The sequence below is a fragment of the Oenanthe melanoleuca genome, chromosome 1, assembly GCF_029582105.1.
Source record: "Oenanthe melanoleuca isolate GR-GAL-2019-014 chromosome 1, OMel1.0, whole genome shotgun sequence".
NCBI classification, from domain to species: Eukaryota; Metazoa; Chordata; class Aves; order Passeriformes; family Muscicapidae; genus Oenanthe; species Oenanthe melanoleuca.
In genome coordinates, this window is record NC_079333.1 from 103908930 (window position 1) to 103934378 (window position 25449).

The window sequence follows — 25449 nt, forward strand, 5'->3', positions numbered from 1 at the left end:
TTGATTTGTTCCATCAAGGATTGTCTGGAGATGGTAACTACAATCAGGCCCCTAAATTAAGGCCTTTTCTTTTTTTTTTTTTTTTTTTTTTTTGGTTAGTAGTAATGACTCTGTGTATTTTTTTTAAGCTTTGGAAAATTTTAGGAGCATTTCTATTGTTTTTGATGGCCTGGAGTTGAATGTTAGTTACCCCTGTGCTAGCTACAGGAAAAAGGCAGCACAAAACAACAAAACAAGCCTGGGGATCTCCTTGCCACTCAGGTTTTCTTCTTGCAGGGCCAGTTCTCAGGCTTTTTCTAAGATTGCTGGATCTCACCTCTTTAAGTTCTTAAAGCCTCCAGCAAAAAGCACAAGGTGCCCTGGGTTCAATGTGTGGAAGGTGTGAGTGTCCCTGCAGCAGCTCTTTGGGAAAGCAGTAGGAAGTATTTGATTGCTGCAGTGCCTTATATAACCCAGCAATACTCACACACAAAGGCACCTGATCCTCCTTAAGTGAAGAAATGGGGGGATCTGCTCAAGTCCACTGAGGCACAAGAGACACCACTGCACCCAAACACCCCTCTTCAGACCCTCCTGCAGGGAAAAACCTGGAGGAGCTGCCTGGACACTGGCACTGTCCTTCACTCCCCCAGAGGGAAACCTCAGGACAAGAAGTGATTCAGCAGAAGAGGATGCAGTGCAGGAGAGATTTGCTTGGCAGAGACCCCACTGCAGGTCTGAAGCTGCTGTTCTACAGCACCTCTTCCACTGAAAATGAGCAAAACCAAAACTTCTGCCTCTCACAGAAGGCAGATACCAAACACAAAGCCACACAGCATTGCTTGCTCTTAGATAATATCCCAGCCTAGCAAGCAGGAGTCAGATTTCACAGCAGTAGTCACAGCTTTGCTCTTTCAGCCAGGCTCACTGGAGTCCTGGTGCTCCTCAGTGCTCTGAGAGCTGAACCCAGCCTTGCCAGAGCAGGTCTTTGTGCCCTTTTAATGACAGAAAAAAGAAGCACTCAGACTGCAAGTGTGATTCTTCATGCCAGTAAATAACTGTAGTAAAATCTATGTTCTAAGCCAGTAAAATCTATTTTGTGATGATGAGGGATGATGCTCAGTAAAACGTATCCAGAAATTAAACAAGTAAAACAGAGCAAACAGCTCTGCCCTATCAAGTAATTTATATCCTGTTAACCACAAGAAAAAAAAAAAAAAAAAAAAAACAACCAACATGCACAAGAGACATCTGGAAATGAAAATTAACTAAAACCAGACTAACGACATAAACAAGAGAGAAATACAGCCTCCAGATCTGTGTAGCTGAGCCTGATGTATATCAAAACCTAGATTGCTTGGGGTTTCTGTTTTTACAAGAACACAACAAATCAGAGAGGAAATTTTCCATTTAAAGCCATAACTTCTCAATTCAGACATTTGTGAGGGCATAAAAGACAGAAGCACAGAGGAAAAAAATCATCTGCCAAGAGCTCTACAAGCATGTTGGTCCCAGAACTAATTGAATAACAATAACCATTATTTGAGAATCATTTTGGTTGCCAAAATTCACAAATAATATTATTTACAATCTGGTATATTATGTATGTAAACCTGCAGATTTAACTGAATTTTAAAAATACATACTAGCACATACACACATAAATTTGGAATAATAGTTTTAATTTCAATTTTAATTTAAAAAATGACAGTTAAGCAAGCACAATGTTTCTCTGTTGCAATATTGTCTTACACTAAGGGCATTTGCCCCTCATTGTGAAAAAATTTCTGGGTTTGGTGCATTTCCTCTAAATGTGTGAGAAGGCTGTACATGCTCCTAGCTGAAGAAAATCTGGGCATGGTTTTCACCTCAACACTGACCTTGACTATTCTCTTGCCTATCTAGCTATGAAATCTTCATCCAAGCTGCAGTGGGATCTGCCATCTGTTTGATTCCCCTGCAGATCTGGGCAGAGCAGTTTTATGATCTGTTTCCATGCCTATGATAGAATTTTTTATAAAGATGGCAAATGCTACTGGTTAAAAATCTAGGGGGATGTTGGCTTATTTTTTTTATTTTCAGCATTGGAACAAACATCATTATGGAACTTTCATTTGCTCAAATTACCCCCAAGATCCCACCAAAACCAAACATTTGCTAAAATAATGGTAAACTCAGCAAAGCAGAAAGGTTCAGGTTTTGAATTATATACCATTACATCTTAAACAATGCTGCCTGCCAACTCCAGAGTCCACATCATTTTCAAGCATACAAGTAATTTTCAAATACCAGGCTAGTTTTGCAGTGCTGACAGACTAAAATGATCTGCTTTACTTAGAAGTTGACCCAGTTTGACTGAAAAATCTTCAGGAGAAAGCAAATGTAAAATTTTGTATTTTATTTGATACTACTTTACCGACTACAGAAAAGCTCTGAAGGTCAGTAATGATATCCAGGCACTAAATAGCAATTCCTACATCAAAACACATCCCAGAAAGGTGTGCCTGGTTCTTTTATTCCTGCCTGGAAATGGTGAAGTCTTTCCTTATGGTACCCCATCCATGGTGCACCCACCTCATGTCTTTATTGTTGTGCTCCTGCACAGAAATAAAACCATGTCAACAATTCATAAGGATTATAGGGGCCCTTGCTGTGCTTGTGAAGCACCAGAACCCAGAAAAAGGCAGTTTACAACCCAGTTTGGCTTTGTGTGACTTGTGCAGACCTCACGGCTCCTTTACTTATGTACATGATGGAACTGCCACATGAAACCTTCCCAAAGGTGCTCTGCAGGATAAAAGATCCTGTGCAGGTCTGCAGGCTGGGCTGGGGCTTGGAGAGCACTGTAAAATGCAAGGTGGAAGGAAAACACTGAAATGGAAAAAGAGGAGAGTCAGAGAGACATCATTTTCTAAAGTCTGTAAGTTCTGAGGCACCACAGTGATGAGTGAGAGACTTGCTGAGCTCTTCTTCCCCACAGGGGACATTCCAAGTGTCACTGGGATGTCTGCAGTGACCCCCAGGGACTGAGGGCACCCTTTGTATCCCTCATCCATGAGGCCACCATGACAGCAAGAAGATATGGGATGTTCTGGTACTGACTGGTGATTCTTGGGTCAGAAGCTCCAGGAAGAGCTGGAAAACATAAGAAGTTCTTCAGAGATTGTTCCCACAGTGTCTTGTTGTGGTGAGGTTTATGCAGCCCTGTTTTTATGTTCCCTTTTGCTACATGAAATTGAGTATTGAATACAAGTGACATAATTAAAAATATTTCAAATGAGTCAATAAGCTACTTATCTCAGTTCCTAATACAGGTATATTTCTGGGGGTTGTCCAGAAAAAGAAGAAATTTTAACAAATACATACAATTCAGGACAAATGTGGACACCACACATTTGAAAGGCAAAAAACTAATAAAAATTTTATCAGCCTGCATGCTTAAAAAGGAAAGCCCTAGTTGATTCCCTGTTAATTAAAAACCTGTGTATGCCCAGTCTGAGCCTGGATGCAGCAGGGCCATTGACAGGCCAGCAATGCAGGCACCCTTTGTGCCTTTCTGTCAGTGACAGTGGCACCAGGGTTTGCCAGCCCTGCTCGGAGAGGAGAGGAGAGGAGAGGAGAGGAGAGGAGAGGAGAGGAGAGGAGAGGAGAGGAGAGGAGAGGAGAGGAGAGGAGAGGAGAGGAGAGGAGAGGAGAGGAGAGGAGAGGAGCGGAATCACTGAATTATCCACTGGTGCCCATAAGGAGGGGGGCAGCATGAAGAAGTTGTCCTGGAGATTTCCCTGTGCACCTCCCTTGCCCTTCTGCTCTCAGCTCCCCGTGCCTTGGGCTCGTCCTTTTGCTCCGGCTGCTCGAGCATATGTGCTGAGCTCCCAGTGCCAGGGAGGCTTTGTGAACAAGCTGTGTGTGTTCTTGCATTCCCTGACCTGAGTCCATCTCGGTTAGGTGACCAGCCTGGAGCACAGCATGGCTGCAATGTGGCTGCAGCACTACAGGGAGAGTGCCCAGCCCTAACAGCACCTCCAGAGACAAGGGCAGCCCTTCCACCTCCACCAAGGCTTCTCACAGTGTTTCCCAAACGCCTGATTCAAGATGTGACACCAGCATCCCTCACCAAAGCTGGCCCTGAGCCCCAGCAGCCAAGACCCCAGGAGGAGCAGAGATGCTGAGGGTCAGACAGGTGGTGCTTGGCAGGCTGACACAAACTGAGACTCTTTGCTGCTCTGTAATGGGGCAGTGTTTTGCACCACTTAATGAGAGGTTTGTCTGATGTTTTTTCTGCCTTCACTCAGAGCTAGGATTAAAAAACACGAAGGAGACAAATTTTCCTGTCTTCGGGCTTGGTTGTTTATTAAATTTTGTCTAAAGTACAGAGAGTTCAGCAACACTGCTCACTACCAGCTAGAAGTGAGCAAAATGGAGAGCCCAGCTGCTACAAGGTCTCTTAAAGCTAAACAGTCCAATAGAGAAATAACACCTATATTATTTATACTTTTGACCCAATAACCAAACTCCTGTAACCCCCAGTGCAGCACTAACTGTCCAACCAGAAACTACCACCTGAAAGCATGAAGAAGAAAGAAGCAGAGCACTGAAAGGAGACAGCACCAAAGTCCTCCACCTTGTCCCATACCTATTACTATATTATAAATACCTCAAATTAAAAACCCTTCACCATGTGAAAGCACACACTTCTGTTTAACTACACACCCATTATTTTAACTCCACCAAATTTGGAAGCCTTCTCCAAGGCCTCAGGTCAAAAGCAGTGCTCTCCAGGGGTCAGTGCCAGAAAGCACAGAAAGCTCAAAAAACCCCAGGTTTCTGGGATCCAACCCTGCTCCTCTGCTTCCAGGAACAGAGCTCCTCACCCAATGGCTTAGGGACCTGCTGGATGGCTGTGGAGGAAAGAGGCTGCTCACTGAGGGACCCTGACAGGGACAAGCAGTGGGTGTCTCCAGGGATCAGACTGCTCCTCCAGAGGGAAGGGATGTGGGCACAAAGCAAGAAAATCCTCCACAGGGGAGGAAGAGCTGCTCTCGTCCACCTTCCAGCTCATCTGAGAAAAAAGCAGGATCTGAGTGAGCAGTTCATGTCTGCTGCATTCCCAGCACCACAGGGAAGGAGTCTGCTCCACAATGAGTAGCTGGCCTCTAAGCTGAAGCCAGAGCTTTTGTGTGTTCATGTAAGAGATACCTGTATGCAACATGCAACAGGCTGTTCTTGAAAAACAAGGACTTTGCCTACACTGGCAAAAGTGGGCACAAGATGTGCTCTAAGCATCAGTCTTGTTTCTTTGTTTTTTAAGATTTGTTGTCATACACTTTACCTGTAAGGAATTGTTTTTTAAAATGTTATTGCTTTATATGTTGTAATTCTATTTGCTAAAACATGCTAATATTTTGTTGTCATTTTTTCTCTTTTCATCACTAGCATATTGTTGTAAGATACATGGCAGCTTTAAAAATCAGTTATCTTGTCTTCTGATGACAAAAAGAGGAGCCATTGTTTAGAGGAGGAGAAGGAAAACTACTCACCATATAAAGAGAAAACACATTGGATCAAAATCCATGCAATGTACCTCAAATTCTTTCCATTATGATCTAATTTTACCTTGAGCATGTGTTACCTTTAGCATCTTTTACTAAAGAGCTCTTGGTGTTCCCATAGCCTGTGTGGTGCTCTTCACACTGTCCCTTGGAATACCACATTCCACACCTTAACCTCCCTCAGCAGCATCCATGGTCCATCACACCTGAGCTTTCCCCATCCTGCTGTCCACAAGCTGAGGACATCCAGATTTCCCTTTCTGCTCAAACAGCTGCACAAGACTTAGGTTATGGTTATCTCTCCTCTGGAACTAGACCTGAGAGGCATACAAGGAAAAGCAAGGCTCGGGGAAAAATGCCGTTTTCTCAAACCTGTTCGCAAACTGTATCTGGAGTGGTCTCTGCTGGAAAAATGTGAACACTCTTGCTGCAGGGCTCTCATGGCTGACACAAAAAATCCAGAGTCTGCAGCTGGGGCAACAAGAGCAGGAGCACCCCAGGCAAGAGTGAGGGTCCCCTCCATGCACGTGTGATTGCTGTCAGAGCCAAGGGCCAGGGCCTGGCAGGTCCTGGCAGGTGGCCAGGCTGACCAGTGTCTTACCCAGCCCAGAAAATACAATATGCAGGCAGACACTGCCATGTCAGCCAGGAGCCTGATCTGTCACACTGGGGATTGCTGCAGAACAGAAAAGCTGGGATTTGCTCTCCTGCCCCTATTCCTTACACAAACACTCACAGACAGCAGTTACAATGGGAAACTTCTGCCAGCACTGGAGAGGAGGCTGAGATCCCCAGTTCTGCCTGCATTTGCTTCAGAAGGGCACAAAAACAGAAATCTAGTGGAAACAAATCATGGCACAGAAAGAAAGGAAAAGGAGGAAAATGCAAACAGGACTGAACGCTTCGGTGTTCTCAGTTTAAGGTGCAGCCCAACCACACTTTTTGACAGAAGTTAAATAACAGAAAACCATGGAGGAGGAGAACCTCATAGATGTTTCTTGGTCTCCCACATTGACCTTTCCAGAAGAAGAAATTATCTAATTCCTCCAAGATTATTGATAATTAACTACTGACCTAAAGAAGTACAGGTATTCCATGGACACACAGGACAGAATCTGGTGTTGTTATTAATAATTGCAAGGAGAAAATACAGTGTGGCAAACCAATTTGAGTGACTTGGCAAATGTGCAGGGTTAATTGTCACTTTATTGCTAAAGATGGAGATAATAAAATCGTATGGCTCCATTCTTCTTGCGGTGTGTAAAAACTCTCATCATTTGGAGACGTAATAATGCTTCTCCTGAAATAATACAGACCTGCTCTTTGTATATTTATATGTCCTTCATGTATTTTTCTGCTTTCTGACCTCTTATCTTTTCGAAGTCTCCACCCTCCCTTTGTAAATGCTGGTGGTCTTAATTTATCCTGTTGTGGTAGTTATGCTTAGTCACAAATGTATCTCTGTTCCATTCCCTTCAAGAGGGCACTTTACAAAGCTTTAAAGTAATCAGGAAAGTCATCACAGGCCATGAGAAGTACCTGCCTACAAAACAGCTATAAACTTATTTTTGAAACCACGGCATTTCCTGAGAAATACAAAGGGTAATGAAAAGCGTAATTGTATCAAAGTTACTGACAAGAGCTAGATATTACATGCCTGCTCTGAAGGGAAATGGGATAAAGGACATCTCTTTTTGGCCTAACATAAGAGCATAAACTGAGCATAATTCATCAAGCATGAGGTACTTCCTATAAAGCATCATAAAGACCTTCCTAAAAGGTTTAAGAAAGTTTCCTAGCATTGCTTCTTCTTTCTCTGCAAACATGTACTGCTGCCCATCAGGGTAAGCACTATGACCTCAGTGCTGCAGAGCCATCCCAAGAGCCCTTTATGCTGAATCTGTGCTGAATATGAATTTCATCCTAACTCATACCTGCTGCCAATTACCGAAGCTGATGTTTGTATTTATTCCCTTATGCCTGTGCTGCAGGAGACTGGGCCTTTATTTCCAAGTTGTGGTAAATGGAAATACCTCAGTTGACTTTGTCAACACTATCTTCTTGCAGGATCTTTTCTGGCAAATTGTTCTCTGGCACTGGTTTTGTAAGCTCATGTCTCTTCCTGGGGACCTATAAAGCCTGGGGCATCTTTAGAAGATACATTTGGGGTCTGGGCCTGGCAGCTTGGTCCCCACTGATGCATCTGCCAAAAGCATGCAGCCACCAGCCTTGTGACAAACTGGCTGCTGTGCAAGAGCTCTGCTTTTTAAAAGCTGAATTATGATCAGAGGTGTCAGTGGGACGTGCACGGAGTTACCTGTGACCTGTGAGTGCAGCAAAATTATCAGACACTTGTTTTTCTTCCTCTTTCCTGCATTTCTCCACAAAGCTTGTGGTTACTCTGCAACAGAGTGATGCAGGCTGTGGGCTTTGCCATCTGAGTACAGTGCTGGCAAAATCAGGAAATCCAGGAAAGGCCAGAATGGGCATTAAGAGAACAAAGCACCAGATTTCCCATCTGCTATAACAGCAGAAGGTGTGAGACCTTCATATTTTTCCACCAGAAAGTTGCTATTTAACTATCAAATAGCCAAGATCAGCTTCAGGTAAGGATGGAACTCCTCATTTTTACTTTCCATGGTACAATGCTCTGCCATGGGATGAAGGAGCTCCTTCTAGACTGATGCTTTGCAAACAGCCTTACAAAGACAGAGGATATTCCCTGTGCATTATGAAAAAAATTGGAGCTTACAGATGAAGAAGAATCCCCTGCAAACTGCCAGTGTTTTAAAGAAATATTTTTCAAATGACACATTTAGGCAAAAATGTCCTGTTTTGAATAGCTACAAGAATGTTCTCTCTGTGGGGAGATGTGAAGAGCAATTATGTTCCCAACTTTGCAAACAAGGATTACAGAACTGAAAATGTGTTTTGCTTTAGAAAGGCTCGCTTTGATTTTGTTCAAGTAATACTTGAGGAACTGCCCTCCCAAATCTGCAAAACTATGATAAAAATATTTTTAAAAGGTAGATGTGTTTCAAAGCCACACATAAAGGCTAGCAATTGTTCAGTAATTCCACTTAAGCCTAAAATGTTTGATGGCTCGGTGCTCATGTCATATTTTAATGGTATTTGCAGTAATCAGGCAGATTTTTTGTTCAGCTCTGCTCAGACATTCTCATCTTTAATCCAAAATTTGCATCTACATCAAATAAAGTATATGCTCGACTATATGCTAAAAAGCAACTCAGAGTTCCTCCAAAGACAGCCTCATGAGGAGACTGTAGGTTCAGGTGGAGATATCATGGAGCCCCTGTTTCCCAGTTCTCAGGACACCATTCCCTCCAGGGCCTGACAACTGTGAAGAAAGGAGCTGTATTTCCTGATGTTGACTTTTCTTCTTGCACCTCTGTTTTCTCTCTGGTTCCCTGGTGCTAAATCCTATGAGTTTTACCAGAACTGCCAAGGGAGGCTTTGTGGGCACTCATGCAGTTTAGATCCCCAACACATCCTTCTGAGAAGACTCAGGGGATGCATCTCAAATTAGGCACTATGGGACAGAGTGACCTAAAATCACATGCTATAGGCAGAAAATGTGAGTCTTGTCAAAATTGGCATCTACCAAAATATCCATTCTGATTGATATTATAGTTTGTTTCATGCTTTCTTAAAAACACCTGAAGGGGAGGGGAAGTATAACCATAGCTACTGAAATAAATGGCTGCTGTTCCCTGGGCTGTGACAGCAGCATTTATCTTTTCTACAGCCTGTGTGTGAGGGGAAGGAAGAGAATTCTCCAGCTCGTAGCTATTTTCTGTCAAAAATCTTAGTGTAATTTTTGTACAGTGAATATTTATAACTGTTGTTAGTGTCAATACAATTTTTTGCAGTTAGTGCACTTATTTACATTTTAATGGCCAAGCCAATAAAGATTTATGCACCTGTCATCTGAATTTTCCACAAAAGTGGTGATTGCTTAAAAAAACCCCAACATCTCCTGCAGAATACTCCCTCTCCAAGCATCTTTTATATGCCTTCATTGTTTTGGGAAACAGTAGGCTAACAGCTCTAAAAGTCATAAGTTAAACCCAGCAAAATCCTGCAGCAGTTTTCATGGCAAAACTTCCGCATATTACAAAAGCATTTGCTCAGGAACCATTTTTTCCTCGCTGTTTTTCAAACACTGTCTCTTGAATGACAAAGGCTGTTTCATCACTTTGATGTATCTCAACTGCACAAACTACATTATTTTTGTAGCTTGAGGAGATTCGCTCTTTAGTGTTGACCTTGTTTTGATTTTAATGCAGTTAAAGCCATAGTTCAGATCCCTGCTTCGTGGGGCATGAGGCACACCACTCAGCAGGGACATGCAGTACTCCAGCATCCATCCCCTGCACACAAAACCTCCTCCAAAATGTGAACTACGGAAAAAACCCTGAAGGCTTCCCCCCTGTGCCTGCCCCCAGCAGCTTGGGCTGCCAAGGCACATGTGTGCCCTCATTCTGTTCTCCTGCAGGCAGCCAGCCCACAACACCATTTATTCCCACTCAGAATGCCGGTGAGACCCACAGCAGTGCCTTGCTGCCAGCTCTGCAGGATCCATCCCTGTCCATGCCCAGACTGGCAGGATATTCCCCTGCTGTCCATCCCTTGCTGCATTTCCCACTGCCTGCGGTGACGAGGAGGAGAAGCAGGTTCTGTCTGGAGCTGTGCTGTCACTCCAGGCAGAGCCGAGCCAGGTCTGAAGCTGAGGGTCTCAAAGACAGAAGTATGAGTTCTGATCAGTTTGGTTGGCGTTCAATGTGCAGTTTTAGCAGAGCTCAGATTCGAGGCTGACCCGAAGCCAAGGCCAGAGGCCAGGCCTCAGCAGCACCTCAGCTCCATGACCCGCTCTGGCAAGGCAGCGTTCACAGGTCACAGCTCTGACTCCACAGCCGCCTGCACCAGGGCTGCAGAAGGGGCACGGAGAGCTGCAGGAGCCAAAAGAGGTACGGAGAGCTGAGGGAGCCAAAAGAGGCACGGAGAGCTGCAGGAGCCCCGGTCCCCCAGGAGGTTTCGGTGCAGAGCTCTTGCCCTCAGTACAGCCCGGCTCGGCCGCACTGCGTGTGTACCCACAGCACCGCCAAACCTGTGCTGCTCGCCCTTGCTGTGGTCTCTACACCTTTGCAGCTTGAGCCGGGACACACATTCTAATCGTGACACTGAAAGGTATTTTCTGCCGTACGGGCAATTCCCTCTGCAGCTCCGACCATGCAGCGCCTCCATGCCCGCGACCCTGAGCAGCCCAAGCAACGCCTCCGAGCACCTTCCCGAGAAAAGGGAGCGTGTCTTTCACCCCATCTTTCACAACCTCAAGCTCCCCCTTTCCCGGAGACAGTCCAGTAAATGTGAGCCCGGCCGGTGATGCTGGAGCCCCTGTGCCCGGCCCTGGGCTGGGGTCCCCGGGAGGCAGCGGCAGCAGCAGCAGCAGCATTGGCAGCAGGAGGCGCGGCGAGCCCGGCCGGGCGCTGAGCTCACCTCCCTCCGCCCCCCCGCTCCCTTCTCCCTCCCCCTGCCCTCCCTCCTCCTCCGCCTCCTCCCGCGCCCAGCCTGCAGCCGGGATCTCAGTATTATGGCATCGAGGAGAATGGAGACCAAACCCGTGATAACGTGTCTGAAAACCCTCCTCATCATCTACTCCTTCGTGTTCTGGGTGAGTGCGGCGCGGCGCGGCGCGGGCACACGGGGACCGCTGGGCACCCCCGGTACCCCCGGTACCCCCCGGTACCCCCGGTACCCCCCGGAAACCCCCGGCTGGCACCGCCGGGCGAGCGGCACGGGCACATCCGCCGGCATATGGATCTGCACGCATGCACACATCTATATGAGCTCACATATATATACACACACGTATAAAAAAGGATGGGTTTTGCCTCCTCTCGCGGCGAGCACATCTCCCCGAGCCCCCTCGGGGGAAAGTTGCGGGGGTGTCCCCCAGAGCCTGTCCCCTCCCCGCCCTGGCCGGCCGGCCCGTGTCCCCGCTGCCCGTCCCTCCGCCGAGCCCGCTACCTGCGGGCTGCGCTCGCCCCGCCGCGCTACCCGCGTTTCGTAACCGCGCTCGGGCTCCCGCAAACCATCCTCCTGACCCAGATGCATTAATTGAGCTGCCGCGATTGCCTGCCGGGCTGCCCGGCCGTGTTTTTCGGGCGAGCCCGGGGGCTGGAGGTTTTGGCGGCGCCCCGGCCTGTTGGTCAGCAGATCCCCGCAGGAGGCGCGGATCGCGGCGGCGATGGCAGGTTACGGACCCTTCGGTGGCACACGGTGACAGCGCACGGTGACAGCGCGGCGATGGCCCCGCCGTGTGCCGCGGAGACCTGCTCGCACATCATGGATACAGCGCTCCGGTACAGCGCGTTTGGCGCTTCCCAGCCGGCGGAGCTGGTTGTGCTCCCTCGGTTTGGTGGCTTTGTGCTGGGGAAAGTGTCGGTGAAACACAGTGACTCGAATCTTCATCCCTCTGCTTAAAAAGGCATTCTGAACAAAGAATTGCTTATTCATGGCAATAACGTTTGACATCCTTACAACTGTTTCAACTTCATAGGCTTTCTTTATTTTTTTGTTTAAAAGCATAACCAAAACACATTTTGCTTATCCATACTTATGTCAGTACCTCGGTGTTGTTGGCCCCCCATATTTAACATATCCCCCCCCCCCTTATTTTTAAATGATTTTGACGGCAGCAGATGTGTCTGATGACTGAAACAGATAGAAAGCCGGAATCATCTGTTGGGCTTTTTGTTGGCAAGTAGATCCTTCACATTAGTCTCAAGGAGGTAGGTGGCTAAGTTTATATACTTAACACAGTTTCAAGATTCATCCTTTCCAGTCCTCATTTCTCAGTGGATCTGTAAGAAACCCCTCTTCATCCTGTGATGAGTGAGCAACTGCAGGAGCTCAGGCGAATTCATGGTATCTTTTAAAATTGCTTTTTTTTTTTTCTTTTTAAAGTGATTATTGTATGTGCCGTAGCCCGAATAAACAGAGGACTTAGATCAGCATGCCCGTTGAGCAAGCACATTTCACCAACGCTAATCTCATTTAAAAAGAGAGAATTGTGCACGGAGCCAAGCAGCTGGCTGAGGGCTTTTGTGCCGTAGGCTGTCACGATGCCAGGCCAGGTTGACAGCTGGGACCTTGCAGAGTAAATAAATAAATAACACAGCTGAGCTCTGCTTTGGGCTCCAGCAGCACGGCTGTGCTGGTGGGATGCTCTGCTGCAGATTCTTTTCCTCTGAACTGTGGGTCAGGCTCCTGTGTGTCCTGATCTTCTCCAAGGGCATGGCCCACTCTTCCAGTTATTTAACATTTGATGGTCGCCAGAGTCTGTTTGTCCTGTTCCTTGAGCCTGGAAAAGGAGGAGATCAATGGCTGGGCACAGAATCCTGCAGTCATGATCAAAGGAGAATGAACAATCATGCCTGCTGTTGCATCTGGGTTCTCAGGGAACCAGCCTAGGGACACCTAGGCAGGTCCCAGTGGGAGAAGACAGCAAAGGATTTGCTAAAGGTCCAGAGCATTTGACAGCAGATCCTAAATCTTTATAATTTCTTCTATGCTAAGAGGAAGAACAAAAACTAATTCATATTTTTGTCACCTTTCTGGGTTCTGAATCAATTTAGGATAAATTGGAGCAGGATTCAGCTATTTCCATGAGGAGAGCAAAAACATGGTGTGCTCTGGCTATATGTTCATTTTCTTCTTTCAGGCAAGTTTGAGAGCTGCAGGGTGCATGGACTTGCCTCAAACACCTTTCCCCCCCATTATTTTCTGGGGTGATTTTTGTACTTTTAGAGGCTGCTGGCTCCAGAGTCCATTTAACTCAACTCGAGATCTTGTGAATCTCAGAGCTGAGAATATGGGAAGGATTCTATTGGAGGAACTATTTTAAAAATTTGTTTCTTGGACCGATCTAAATACCAGAAGGAAACCATGCCAGCGCCACAAATGGCTGGTTTGTAAATTTTTATTCTGACGGCTTTCCCACATTTTTTGGAGAGGTTGTAAGCTGATTTCTGAAGGAGAAAGCTCTGTGTTGCTTAGCTGCAGTTTGTATGGGGTTTTTTTCTAGCTGTGGGAATGGAGCTGCAGTACAACACAGGGCAGAAACCCGTCCTGTGGCAGGGTGGTATGTGGTGGCAACCCTTTGCCTGTTGGGTCAGGTGTTTACAGGTATGAGGGAGTGGGGAGAAGATGCTTCTTTGCATCCAGTGAGCTGCTCTGAACCATCATGAAGGACTTCTGTGTGTCTCACATTGTTTATAAAATAAGAAAATCTGTGTACGCAGCTTGTTCCCCCAACAAGTGATTTTTTGTCATGGTTAAATATGAATTGCATTTGTATCTGGGACAGCTGTGTATAGGTGAAGGCTTTTAGCACAAGCATTAAATGAGGCTGCACGGGTTTCATGGGAGCTGTAGGACTGTAATGAGACACAGTTCATTCAATTTTCATATTGCATAGCTTATTCCTTTCCAAATAGGTTTTGTTTAATGTAACTTGTTATTTTGATAGCTTCCTCTCCTCCCCCTCATCATACTTCCCAACTTCTTTCCGTAAATGTATCAACATGGTAAAAAAAAATCCATAAACAGAGATAACAAGCTTTTTGTGTGCTCATATGTATTGTTATTCATAGAACACATTAAATGCCTAAGGTTACCGCTTTTGGTCCTTAAGGGACGTAGTAATAAAAATTCAACAGCCATTTTTTTCCTAATCAGAATTCTGTACTGAATGCATCTGGCTTGGAACTAGTAGATTAAAAAAGGTGATAAAAGCTCTGCTTGGCTGTTAGCTATTTTTATTTTTTCCTTTTGGGTATCATAAATTGCTTGCATAGAAATCCGAGATACAGCCTGTCCTGTTTTTAAGAGAAGAATAATTTTGGATTTGAATTCTAAGTGAATTTTTTATAGGAGAGAGAAACCTTGAAGCACCCCTCACCACCTTGTATTTCTCTAGTACTTAAGCAACCTTTGGTCTTAAAACATGTGTATAATTAATATTTCACTATAGCTTTCTGAATATATTTTGTTTCTAAATTAACTGCCTGCCTCAATATGTTTTTGGAGGGAGCTGTAAGGCTGCATGCACTTGTCCTTAAAGTCGTGTGCCTGAGGAAAATGGGTTTTGCCTTCCATGCAAAGCTTGCTGTTGCCCCAAATAGGCACCGTAGCAAAGTGATTACTTTCTGATCCTGGGCCCTGTGAGACACTTGGCACTCAAATGAGTGCTTTATGTGTGCTGTCCTGCTGGAACTGGGTTTTCTTGCTGTCAGTTAATGTAATGAAAGCGTGTAAGTAGAGTTTCCATTTAGATAATGTTTCGAGGTGGGTCACTGATCTGAAGAGCATCTTCTGAAATTTTTGTGACTACATTAGGTTCTTAGAACTTGGTGTGTCTTTGGCTGTGTGAAAAATCAGAACTAAGGTAGCTACTCATAGTTAGTAGTAGTTTGGTTTTATGAGTTTTTATTGCTTTGAAAATAGACCTGTGCATCCTGGTGTGACCCCTTGGAAGTCAGCAGGTGGCAGGAGAGTGGTGGGGCAGGTAAGTGCTGCTGGGCTGTGAGGCCACACCAGGGCTGTGATTTTAAAAAAAGGTTGAAATTGTGTGTTTTCATATGGTTCCTCTTCTTTTAGCCAGCTCCTCTGGCAGTGTGGTGTCACTGGTGTGGAGGTCAGGGGGTCTGGAGATGGCCCCATGAAGGGTGGTGGTCTCAGTGCCCCTCTGGCATGGGAGGTGTGGACTCCTGGTGAGTGCTTTGAAGTGCCTCCCCCCATTTCCATCTTCTCAGAATTCCCCCAAAAGGAGGTCACCTGTGGTGCTGGGAGTGGCTCTGCTGTTGGGACAGGCAGCTCCTGCTGTGGCAGGGGGATGGAGGGAGAATTCCCCACCATTCTGGGGGCTCACAAAGCTGTTTTCCAGGAAATGATCGAGACAAAGAGCAAGTGTGGCAGCCTGCTCTGGAACACAGATTTATGGCTCAACTCCTGACCCATCCTCAAATGCAGCCATCTGAGCTGTGCATTATAATGTGGGATTAAATTTTTGTGTCCCTTTGAGTTACTAGTGGCATTAGTCATCTCCCCTGTAAGTGTCCAGCTGGGTTGCTGAAATAACTGGTTTTATCCCAAATATTCTTCCCAGTGCTTCTGCATATTTCTGGTCTTTTTAATACCTCTTACCATGGCTCTATTTCTTTTCTTTTAATTCTTTTAAAATACATGTTAGCAGATGGTTTTAAAGGAAATATTTTGAGAAATTTTTAGCTTTCCCATGTGGCTTAGATTGCTCAATCTCTTGGTGGTTCCATTTGATTGCAAAGTCAACATTGCTATACTTTTAGAAAGAAGTGTTATTAGTCTTATGTAGTTACTTGAAATCCAAAAAAACCGACAAAAAACAAGCTCTGAAAAATGCACAGTAACCTCCCCATTACAACAGATTTTAAGTGCTCCATTGTTCAGGCACAAACCTCATGCAGTTGCCTCCTTAAGTCAGTTGTTTCCTGTTCTGTTCTCATAATGTTATACATGAAAGATTAAAGATAATGGTGTTTTATGGTAAGCATAGCCCAAGGTGAATTCTGTTGGCTAAATAAATAGCTGGATATAAGGGGGAAAAAAAAGAAAAAAAAAAAAGGCTAGATGGTGTGTACCCAGCTTGGCTTAGTTTGGTGGGGTTTTCATTGGGATTTTCACATTCTGGAAGTTGTGTGGTTTTGGTACAAATTAGCATTTTACACCTCATTCAGTGGAATAATTGACTTTGCTGTTGGCTAAATGTTCCTTGTTTTCTGTTTGTGGAGCTGTGCTTGCATCTCGGCAAGTGCAGCCCCTTGACCTTGGAGTTTGTATCAGGACAGTTCTGGAGTTTGAGGATGGTGACATTTTCACATTAATGGGTCAGGCCTGGTGAAGGGGGACAGGGATGACTTGGAAGTTGTTTCAGTTGTGTTTGGGATGGCATGGGATGCATTCATACCAAGCAGTGGCAGGAGCCCTTGTTTGTCACAGGGAGGGGGTGAGGCTGTGGGGGAGTGCCACTGTATGTGTAGTAAACACTTGGCTGTTCAGCATTCCCTCCTGCTCTCAGCAACTTGTTGTGTGGCCTAAACAGGGGAAATATAAATTCTAGGGAAAGGTGCTGGGGAGTCTTGTTAGCACTTTTCCATGAAAACAACAGTAGAGTCCTTGGATGCTGGTTCATTCCAGCCTTGCTTGTCAAGGAAATGGAGGCAATTATCATAGGTAAACCAAGGGAATTTAAAATGGATCCAATAATCTGATTTTATCTCTAATTCTGTGACTATTTATCAATTCCCTATGCTGTCAGGGAGAGAAATTAGGTTACCTGGTACCGTTAGTTGTCTCCATCTCTGGATTTTTATCATCATTTCTCCTGTTGTTGCAACTGTTCTACAAATTTACGTGCCAGTGAGTTAATAGATGAATATCTAGAAAGGCTCTTTGTGCATGTGAGCTTGCAGAAACATCTCCTTCAATCTTTCACATGCTGTTTAAGCTCAGTGATGCTTGTTCCAGAGAAGCTGGCTTTGCTGTAGTGCTGAGTCCCTTCTGCAGCCACCAAATTTGCACTTTGCAGCCCTGCTGATCTCAGTGCCTTGCAAACCTCGGTGGATCTTTAGAATAAAATGCAGGATTCCAGAAGTGACTGTGGGGAGCACATGGCCATTTTTATTTGCATAATGTTCTTCTTTGAGCTAATTTCTATTAATTAGCATTTAATAATGTCTCAGGGAAGAGGTTCTTCACACGAGCAGAGCAGGCTTTTTCCATCTTAGCTCTCTCTCACAGGGGTGGGCAGAGGTTGAAATGTTCTGTCTCTATTACAGTTCTGGGTTAGGAGAGGGAAGTGTTTGAATTTCCCTTGCACTGAAGGGACTCCAAAGCATGGCACACTTGTGTCTTACTGGATTATTGTTACTTCATAGCTGAGCTGGTTCTTAGAGCTCTGGGAGGAGGACACAGGTTTTTTAGGAGCTGTAATAAAAGAGGGGAAGTTAATGTTGTTAATACTAATTTTGCTGTGATTTCCACATGGTGTTTTACAAGATGTTTTCCAGATGTGCTTTTTTCATCTCTGTGTTTCTGGGGACTGTATTAAAATCTTTAAAAGAAGCAAGCAGCCCCCCTTCCCTCTCTGTTTCTTGCTTTTCCCATCTTCCTGAATTGCTGTGCTGAGTTCAGTTGGTGGCTAGTCACTGTGTGATGCTGGCAGAGATCCTCTCCCAAAAACCAGGCAGGATTCACCACATTCACCAACAGCCTGGGCTGAGCAGAAGGTTGAAATTTTGTCATGCCATCATTTATTACTGGGAGATATTTGCTGAGAGCTTTGAGGAAAGGTTGGATTTGGTTTGGGCTGAATGTGGATTTGGATGGATCAAAATGAAATGTTATTTTTTTTGTTTTATATTCAAAAAGGGTCTTTTTTAAAAGTTTAATTGCTTGGAGAATGTGATGGGGGGAATAATGATGTGATGGATTTAATCTGCAGAAGCCTTGGATTTTGGGAGCAAAACTAAGGAAAAGGCTGGCATGCTTAAAAGGTGCTGCAGTGAATTCAGAGATGAGAAAAGAGAGTGGAGCCCTCTAAATATCATAGAAAGAGAAGCACTTACATTTCCTTAAAACTGGGAAGAGAAGGAGGCCCCTGGTATCTGACCCACATAACCATTCAGTGCCTTAATGCCTCTGAGCAGAAATATCAGCTCAGACCTGCTGCTGCCACAGGACTGAAGCTACCAGTGAAGCTGACAAATTCCTCAGCAAATTGCACTGAATGCCACCAGCAAAGCATGTCTGCAACTCAGCACACGGGAAACTTGCTGTAAGGACCTGAGTACATCTCCTGCAACTGAAAATTCAGCTGGCCCATGCTGACTTAGTCATTTGATAAGTTTTAAAAACATCATTTGGATGGAGTTTCTCATGGGTTAGCCTCCATCTGGAAGTGACTTTTAAGTGTTTGGAGAACTCCTTTTAGCTTTTTTTGGCAATAGAATATGAAAAACTGCTCATTTTGTATGTCTCTGAAAGTAAATGGGAGCTATATCAAAACCTGACATTTTTGATGGAGGTAGTTTTCTCAATGATAAAAACTTAGTGATTTGGGAAATTCTTAAAAAAAAATGAATTTTTCAAAGAAATTAGAATTTCCTGAATATGCCAGGTAGCACTGAAATTCTTTTTTTTTGTTTTTGTATCTGGACTTGAAACTGAGGCCAGTTTATGGCATTGTAGGTTGTGCCATGGCATGTGTTGTGTCAGTCCAGTTGGGCAGTACCAAGGCTTCCAGGTTGTGTCTGGGGCTTGAATCCCAGCCACAGGTGAGAGTCTGTGGCAGGGATGGGGACCTGGGGTCTGCAGACCCATGCAGCCTGCAGGGATGTGCACTGGACTGGGATTTTTGTCCATGCTTGAAGATAATACAGAGGTGCAGGGCAGTGTGCAGCTTGCTTGGACTGTACAGATACTCTGCTGTGACCTCTACCAAATAAAAGGTGGAGGATATTGTAAACAGATTATGGAAACATGTCCAAGTCAATTCCAAAAGCTATTTGAGATGGAGGATTGCTGCAGATTTCCTGCCATGGAGAACCCATGATTTTTCTGTCTTCCCTAATAGTCTCCTACTCAAAACATTTTTATTATAACTTGTTTTGCTCACCACTGAATCAAAAGACAGTCAACACACCAGAAATGTGTCACACAAGTTATGCCTTTCATTCTTGGGAGAACAAGTTAAGATAGGAGAGAAGACACTTTCCAGGTATGCATTAACAGAAGAACGGATAGAAACTCAATCCTGTTTCACTTCAATAGTACTTAGCATCTAACTGGCTCTAATTAGGCTTGGAATGGGAACATAATTAAGTGCATGTCTGTTTCCCTTTGAAAACAAAGGAAGGAAACAAATACAGATGGGTTACCCTCAGTACCTTGATGCTCTCCCTGATGGCTGTATCTTATGGCTGGGTTCATTTTCACTGGTGCAGCTGCCCTGTGCTGGATGCAGCATTTATTGTTCTGTGGTGTGCACTGATTGCAGACAGAGCATGATTAAATTTACCTGCAAAGTAATGTCTTAGAGGAAACCAGCAGCTGATATTATTGTATGTTTTTGAGATTTTTTTTTTTTTCAAATTTCCTCTGTTTTCAGGTCATTGATGCTATGCTAGAGCTCCTTTTTTGTACAGCTGAATCTTTCAGTCAGTTAAAGCTGATTCACTGTGCAGTTGCTTGTAAATGTTGTGTGTTACCTGGAGTTGAGTTCCTCTTTCCAGTATACTTCAGGAAAACTGCTAAGTTAAATTGTGTGGGTCAAATAATCTAGAGGCTTAAATTGATCTCTCCTGTCCCAGGATAACCTATAAGCCATCTGTGCATCACCTACAGTCTTCAGGGCTTTGGTTTTATTCTATGCAAGTGTGATCTAAAACTGCCTGAAGACAGAACCAGGACCTCAAGATGCTGGAGAGCCAACTTTCAGGAATGTTTCCCTATTATTTCCAGGAACATACAAGCCAACCCTCAGTATATTCCTTGCTTCCTGTTCTCACAAAACAGGAGCTGATGCAAAGGGATTGAATCTGGATTTTCCAACAGAAGGTCGCACCATTTTAAAAGAAAAAAAATGTAGTTCATGGAGATGACCTTATAGGTTTATTTCTGTCATGGCAGGTGGGACTGGGACACATAAGAGCCTTTCTAGGAGGCAGCATGACCTTGCTGCATTTTCTGAATATGTGCAGGATGTCTGTGCAGCTTTCAGAGCACTCGTGCAAACTCTCACTGCAGGATGGGGCAGCTGCTGGTTTTGCCTATGGCCTTGTAGATAAATAGTTCCTTATGAAAAAAACACTCCTTTTTAAACCTTTCCCTGTTGGTCTGCAACTTCCAAGTGATGCTTTCACTGCATCCTCCCAGCATGGAAAGGGCAGCTCAGTGCCCTCTGTGCTCTGCTCAGCACTGGATTCACCCACCCTCAGCTGTGTTTATGGCATTCTCACCAGAGAGACAAGTGGTCACAAGTGGTTATCTCCAGGATAAGGTGGTTGCCTTACTTTTACCCTGCTGCAGACATGAAGAGACAGAGGAAGGTTTTGCTCGTGTGCAGGACAGGGCCATTGGTCCTTGTCCCATCCAAGGAGGTCCCTGCCACAGCCAGGGGACAGCCAGCAGCCTCCTGGCCAGCAGGAGAGCCCTGCCAGGCAGGTGTGGGGTGGGCTCTCCCTCTGTGCTCACCAGCCAGTGAAATTGCAAACTGCAGGAGATGTGCTGGACCAGCCAGTGTGGTAATAAACAGCATTTCATCCAGCACTTGTGTAATTTTCAACCGAAACCAGCAACAAAAATAAAACCTCCCACTCCCAGGACTTTTGTGTTTTGTAAGCAGCAGCTAGTTGCTTTGTGACAAGGTGGTTGTACTCAAAATAGGTATGTCTGTGGTAGAGAGAATTTTCATCTCATGGAATTGATCAGAATGATATGGAAAAGTTGCCTCAGCTTCTGTGAGCTGGCATGGTATGCATGTAATACTCTTTAACACAAAACAAACCTGGTTCCTGTTGTGCAGAAACCTGAGCATGCTGCACCATAGCTGTTTTTTAACAGAAGTATCAGATTTAATGTGTTCATTTCCCTCCTGCTCACTGACCTCAGATTGCTGGGGGACCAGACAGGATTAATCCCTGTGCCATGAAGAATATCCAGTATTAAAGCAAGGAGCTTGGTTGTTTCCTAGAGCAATGCAATCCCCAAATGATAAAGAATACAAGTGAATCACAACCACTTAGTTGATTTCTTCTCTCAATTTCACTTAATTTCCAGTGTCATACCAGGTGTTAGACCAAAATTAATTTCTATTTTTTCCAGCATTATTGAATATGAAAAATATTTGAGATTGCAAACCTCTAAATCTGAAGGATATAGAGAAGAATTTCGTGCTAAATCTTAGCTCTTAGGCAGTCAATCAAGTTATTAATGATATAAGAGCCACCTCATCAGTGAGGAGCAGACAATTACCCAGTTTTTCTTCTAGTACCATTAACCACTTTATCAGTTGTGCCCCAAGCCCAAGTCTGTATGGCACAAAAATTCCCATTTTGAAAACATATTTGCTCTACATCATATGTTGTGCGATACTGGTAAACAAAAGAACATGAAATAAAAAGACTTTTGAAGAAGAATCACATCAGCTCTGGTTGATGGGCACATGTGGGTGGACTCAGCTTGTTCCGTATGAAAGGTATAAAATGTCTTTCAATATAATCTTGCTCTCCTTAAATTCAGTGGGAAACAAACATGACCAAATTGTCTTATGCAGTCAGGCAATGGTTTTTGAAACTCACCTGTGCTTAATATTCATATTGAGTGAAACAGAAAGTTTCTCTAGCTTGGATTCCACAAAATTCTCATGGAGTGTGGTTGGGAATGTTTATCATTCACTCATGTGCTGGATATCTCAGCAGGATAAACTTTCTTCCCCTTCCTCTGTCAAGTTAAATTCTGCCTCTGGTCTCTAGACTTGCTTTGGTTACCCCATGATTTTGCAGCACAACATCATTTTACAAGAAGATTTGTGATCCTCCGGTGTGGTGGTCCCACTGAAGCTTAGATGGACCCTAAAAGAGGTAAAATTGTGTTTGAAATTTTGCAGCTTCTGTGGAAACAAAGCCTAAACTAAAAGAATACAAGAGCAAGAGATTTATCTCTGTGTTGATGAGATGGTGTAGTGTGAGACCACATGAGTCAGCTGGTGGAAGAATAAATGTTGACTATTATGGCTGGCATTAGAGGACAAGGCAGAGTGCATGTTGTTTGGATTAAATTCATAAAAAAACAGACCCTGAATGCACCCTGTATGTTGATAAAATGGGATTTTTTTTCAACATTGATAGCTGTATGTTGTATTTTCTCTGTTTTTAAGAACCATTGTGTATTTACTTATGGCAACACTAAAGCTTTGGATTTATTTACCAGTGGTAGTCCTTAAAAAATAATAGTTGGCATGTCCATTTGATAAAGACACTTGCACTGATGCAAGTCAGGCAATATGTATAAGATGTGGCACAGTTGTGAGTTAGTTATTTTAAGTCCCTAACTGTAATAATTATTATGTTGTAGCATTCACTTTGACATCTTACTTCAATTGCAGGAGTAGCAAGCTGAAATAAAAATTAGGGTTACCTGAGGTTGCTTGTAGAGTATGGGAATGCTTCTGAGAAGTTTAATGAATACTGCTGTGGAGACAGATTAAGATGGAGCAGCTGGCTGTATCTGAGCTATGAAATTGAGACACTGTGATGCTTCTTTATTCTGAAGCTGCATAGACAATACTCTGAAAAAACATTTCAGGCTGCCCAATGTCCTGGGAGAGGGAGTGGAGCTGCTGGTGCATGAGAGCAAGCCTCAAGGTGAATGGGCTGGGAATGATCCACACAACTTCCCTGGCTTCACACATCAGGCAAGCCCTTTTGTGGTGGGGTGAAAAATCCTGTCATACAGGGCATAAGTGGGATAGTTTTTCTTCAGGGAAAGAGCTGCACATTCCTGTAGATGGATATCCACCTTTATTTTGGAAGATGATTGACTGGGGCACAAGCATGTTGCTACACTTCCCCACAGAGAGGAGACTTGGTGTACCTGCTTAGGAATGTCCTCATCCACTTTGTGCTGAGTGCCAGTGATCTGTTATCTCCATGGTATGTTCAAGTGTGGCAAGCAGGATCAGGTTTAAGTGGTGACCTCCAGAAAAAAGGTGGTTGTCTTACTTTTACCCTGCTGCAGACATGAAGAGACAGAGGAAGGTTTTGCTCATTTCTAGATCTTGTTAAAGACCAGTATGCAGAATTTTGTCATTTGTGGGTTCTACCAGGTTTTATGAGTAGGATTGTCAAGTGCTTCTAGGAACTGGACTGAGTTCTTAGCTCAAGAAGGTTTTCTCTCTAGTTTACCCATGCAGTGGATATTATGACATCTGCAAAGAGTTATTGGCAGTTTTGTTTGATAAATTGTAATCAGGCAGCTGAACAGCACTCTGTGTGGGGATGCAGCTCTCAGGACTCTTTTAGCACAGGAAGAGAGCACTAGCACCTGCTGGGGCAGAGGCTGTGCTGTGAAGGACTGTGGGGCTGCCCAAGCTGTCATTTAAGGCTAGAACATGTTATAAGGAAAAGGATATCAGGTAACTTGCTGCTCGGAGGAAACTTTTAATTTGGGGATTTCTTCAAGTAGAAAGGAGTTTGTTCATGCTGAGAGCCTATTTTGTAGCTTGTGCTTTCTCCCACACCTCAGTGAGACCCTTCTGGAAGAAATGAATGCTGGCTGCTCTTGGTTTTGTGTCAGAGTTAAATTAAGGCTTTCCACTAGCCTGGATTAAGGTGTATTTTGGTGTTTGGTGGGTGTAGGCGGTGACAGCTCATGGAAAGATGTGATCATTCATCCTAGCATGCATTTTGGATCTGAGTGGGTGAATGACAGGCTGGGTGTCTTCTGATGGCCCTGTGCAGTTCTGTCTGAAATCCCTTGTAATGGCTATTGCCCAGCTGGTCAGGCTGAGAGCAGAGCAGAATGGCTTAGAGCAGTCACTGCTTTGTTCTTATCCTCTCTATGGCTTGGTGAACAAGAGGGCAAAGGGCTCAGCAGGGACTCAGCAGAAGGTAATTAATTTCTCTGGCATTCCTGGACCATGCTGCTTTTAGGCGGAGAGAATTTTCAGGTTAGCCACAGCATGATTTCTGTTTCCCACTTCTCCTTCCCCCTGAGTGGGTATCATGTAGGGACAGAGATTGCTCTGTGGCTTGGTTCATGCTTTGTTTTCTTTTATCACCTTATGTGGTGCAGTTTAAATTACACTTTTCAAATGGTAAATTGCTTAGGAAAGACTTCTTAATGCCATTTTTCCTGGCAGTTTATTTCATACTTTTCATGCAAGTCGTACCAATCAAGTGTCTGGTGGGGCTGCCTGCTAAGCAGTAACAGATGGCCCGTGCTAGTGAGGACAGGAAGGATCACAGGGTAGGAGCCAGTGTTATCTACATATGTGTTTTGGATTGCATCATGAATGCTTCCCAGGAGGAAGCACAGCTGGCACTGGAATTGCAGAGATCTGATTTTTGATACTCTGTATTCCAAGCATTGGCATATGTGAAAATCATGGGTTTTTTTTTGTTTTTTTTTTTTTGGCTTATCCTGTAATCAAAATACTGTGTGAGAAAATACACAGAAGAGAGCAGCCAGGTCCATGATATAATCTTACTTCCATGTGTGCTCTACCACAGGATGGCCTGAAAATGGAGTAACTAGTGTGAAACTGAAGGAAGAAAACCAGAATTAATCATAGATGGTTTGACCAGTATTTCCCCCTCGAGGTTGCTCTGGCACTGAAATATTTGGGTACCATGATAGGCAAAAGGCCAAAAAGGAGAGGGGATGTGTCAGAAAGTGGCTGCCTTGCAGAGCTCATCTTCTGGGAAAGTCTCTTCCTCCTGGGCTGGCAGCATCCCCTGTGCTTCAACCTGCTTTTCATCTGTAGCAGTGGGCACATCTCCAGGGGGGCAGGGAAAAAGCATGAATGAAGAAAGCTGTGATCTTAAACACAGCCTGTGGAGGCCAAACTCTGATTCTGCTAAGGTGGCCAGGGCTTAGCCACAGCCATCTTGGCTTTGTGTACTGTATTATATTAGATGTTTGTCCAGGTGCCAGCAGGAAAGGGCCAAGAGATCCTAGACATAAGATTTGGCACATAAGGCCTTTCAGAGGAATCTTAGAATCTATATTGGTACCTGTCTTCTCTTCACACTAAAACACAACATGAATAAAAATGTGAGAAACTTCTTACAGAAAAATTCAT

At 44.4% G+C, this 25449-nt stretch overlaps 1 protein-coding gene across 1 annotated transcript in view; it reads left to right on the forward strand.

The window, feature by feature from the left end:
• Positions 1-10745: 10745 nt before the first annotated feature.
• The window catches only part of TSPAN7 (tetraspanin 7), an 85356-nt gene continuing 70652 nt past the window's right edge, over positions 10746-25449 (forward strand). The window contains exon 1 of the mRNA XM_056482546.1: positions 10746-11220. Coding sequence (XP_056338521.1) covers positions 11140-11220 — 81 coding nt within the window. The 5' untranslated portion in view covers positions 10746-11139. The remainder of the gene's footprint in view (positions 11221-25449) is intronic.